At 30.7% G+C, this 2,067-nt stretch overlaps 1 protein-coding gene across 1 annotated transcript; it reads right to left on the reverse strand.

Annotated features, from left to right (window-relative positions):
- Window positions 1-61: 61 nt before the first annotated feature.
- Window positions 62-1,453, reverse strand: LOC124535223. The gene has a single exon (XM_047111349.1). It carries the CDS (start codon window positions 1,313-1,315, stop codon window positions 593-595), a length of 723 nt encoding a protein of 240 aa, XP_046967305.1. The 5' UTR covers window positions 1,316-1,453; the 3' UTR covers window positions 62-592.
- Between the last annotated feature and the right edge of the window lie 614 nt (window positions 1,454-2,067).

Raw genomic sequence — 2,067 nt, forward strand, 5'->3', positions numbered from 1 at the left:
GTGTTTATTGGTACCCTAATATAAAGCCCAATATTCATGTATATGAGAATAAAAAAAAACATAAATTGAACACTATTTTATTTCTACAATGGCAATAATTAAGATAATGGAATTATGAAGTTATTGTTAACAGTCAACTACTTTAAGAAAATCTTTTAAGACATCATACTTTATAGTATTTTTCATACATACATATAGTATTTCAAAGCAAGATTTGTATTTTATTACATATATAGGATTAAAAGATACATACAGAAGTTTAATCAAATCTTTAAAATTAAAATATTGTTGGTACTTTAAAGTAAGATGAAAAAGTTTATATTAAATTTACAATTAATAATGTTTGTTATTGTAACATTGTAACAGGTTTATAAATTTATCAAATTTATATAATTTTTAATAGGATACTGCAACAGCAAGGGGGTAGGTGCAATATGTCCACATATTTTATTATGTCCATATATTTTCCGAGTGTAGTGAAATAATGTCAGAGTGACTGAAGAAAGACTATTCTATTTTAAACTATCACATAGAGTAATAAATTATGGTCTTAAAAGCTAAAATTTTTGGATTTCTAATGAATACAATGACATCAGTAAAAGTTTCTCAGAAACGATGAAAGTTGTGACAGCATCAAATGAGTGGTGTCAATAGGATTCATGCCAGGGTTGTAAGGGTTTCTAGAGTCTGGTTCCGTCGAGGTTGTTGTCTCTTCGATGACTTCATTGCCTTTTTTAACAATTCTACGAGTTTCTATAGTGCCATCTGGTTTTGTAATACTTGTTGTTATTATTGTTTGGCAAAATGATCTTCCAGGTACAAGAGTCCCATTAAATGGAGTATGAGGCACAACTGGTCCATCTTCTTTCTGTTGCAATAAGCCAGATATTTCGTTTGAAGATATCTTACCATCTAGATCTGTGTCTTCCTTGGGATGGTTATATTTATCATGATAACCAGGTTTTAAATAATAATCTCTGATGCGATTGCTATCGAAATTCTCTGGTTCATTCTCTGTAGATGGAAAATCTGTCATAGTTCCGAAAGATTCAAGACCATCGTGGCCGAAGAAGGATTTCATATCTCCAAATATACTTCCGAAACTGCTAAACATATCATGCATATGTTTGGCAAATTCGCGATGCAAATCTAACGGATTGCTGTAAACATCTATTTGTTGTTGTCTGGTGTAAAGTTCATCACCGTCATCATCGTCGTCCGAGCCCCATATGGGGTTGCGGAAGTCATTCCTTGGAGGCTCAGGACGTATTCCCAAAAATGACCGGATTCTATCCATGAACGTATAATCAGACATTCTGTCAGGCACTCGATGATTTTATTGTGGTCGCAGAAATATTTTTAATGTTTTTATTTTTCAACTGTATTGTATTGACTTTTTTCTATTGCGCAACAAACAAATATTAAAGTTATGTCAACATTTGACTGATCACAGACTATACTATATCCCTACAACAGTGTGTGTACCTACTCTTTGTAAATCAGAATGGCGAAAAAAATATTCAAATACCTAAAATATACATGTATAAACACTCATCAAAATTTCAAAATTGAAAGACCACTAAATATTAAATAATGTACAATACCATTTTTATAATTTTTTTTTAACGAAAAGTCAAAGATCATAAGCCTCCTATACACCTTGGGCCAGGCAGTACGAATACAAACAAGTTATCATCATGTTATGTTATCTATATTATAGATTCGAAACATAAGAATTGATGTTATTAAAATGAATACATATATCTATATCTTATTAATATAATAACATATTGCAAACGTATAGTATAAGATAAAGATCAGTGGTAGAGGTGAGCGATATTTATGCAAATATACTTTGAGCTTTATTGTTGCGTCAAAAAATGTGTGATTCTGATAATAGACGCATGTGATGTTAACATTCATCCAAAAGAAATCCATTAATAAAAATAATAATCAATGCGGTTGTCAATTATCTGGCTACTCGGATAAAGTTTTACTTTACAGATTAAATTATATGTTATCTGTATAATAAAGCTCTAAAGCAAACACAGTCTGTGGAGTCAATAC

This window comes from Vanessa cardui, chromosome 14 (genome assembly GCF_905220365.1).
Source record: "Vanessa cardui chromosome 14, ilVanCard2.1, whole genome shotgun sequence".
Classification (NCBI taxonomy): domain Eukaryota; kingdom Metazoa; phylum Arthropoda; class Insecta; order Lepidoptera; family Nymphalidae; genus Vanessa; species Vanessa cardui.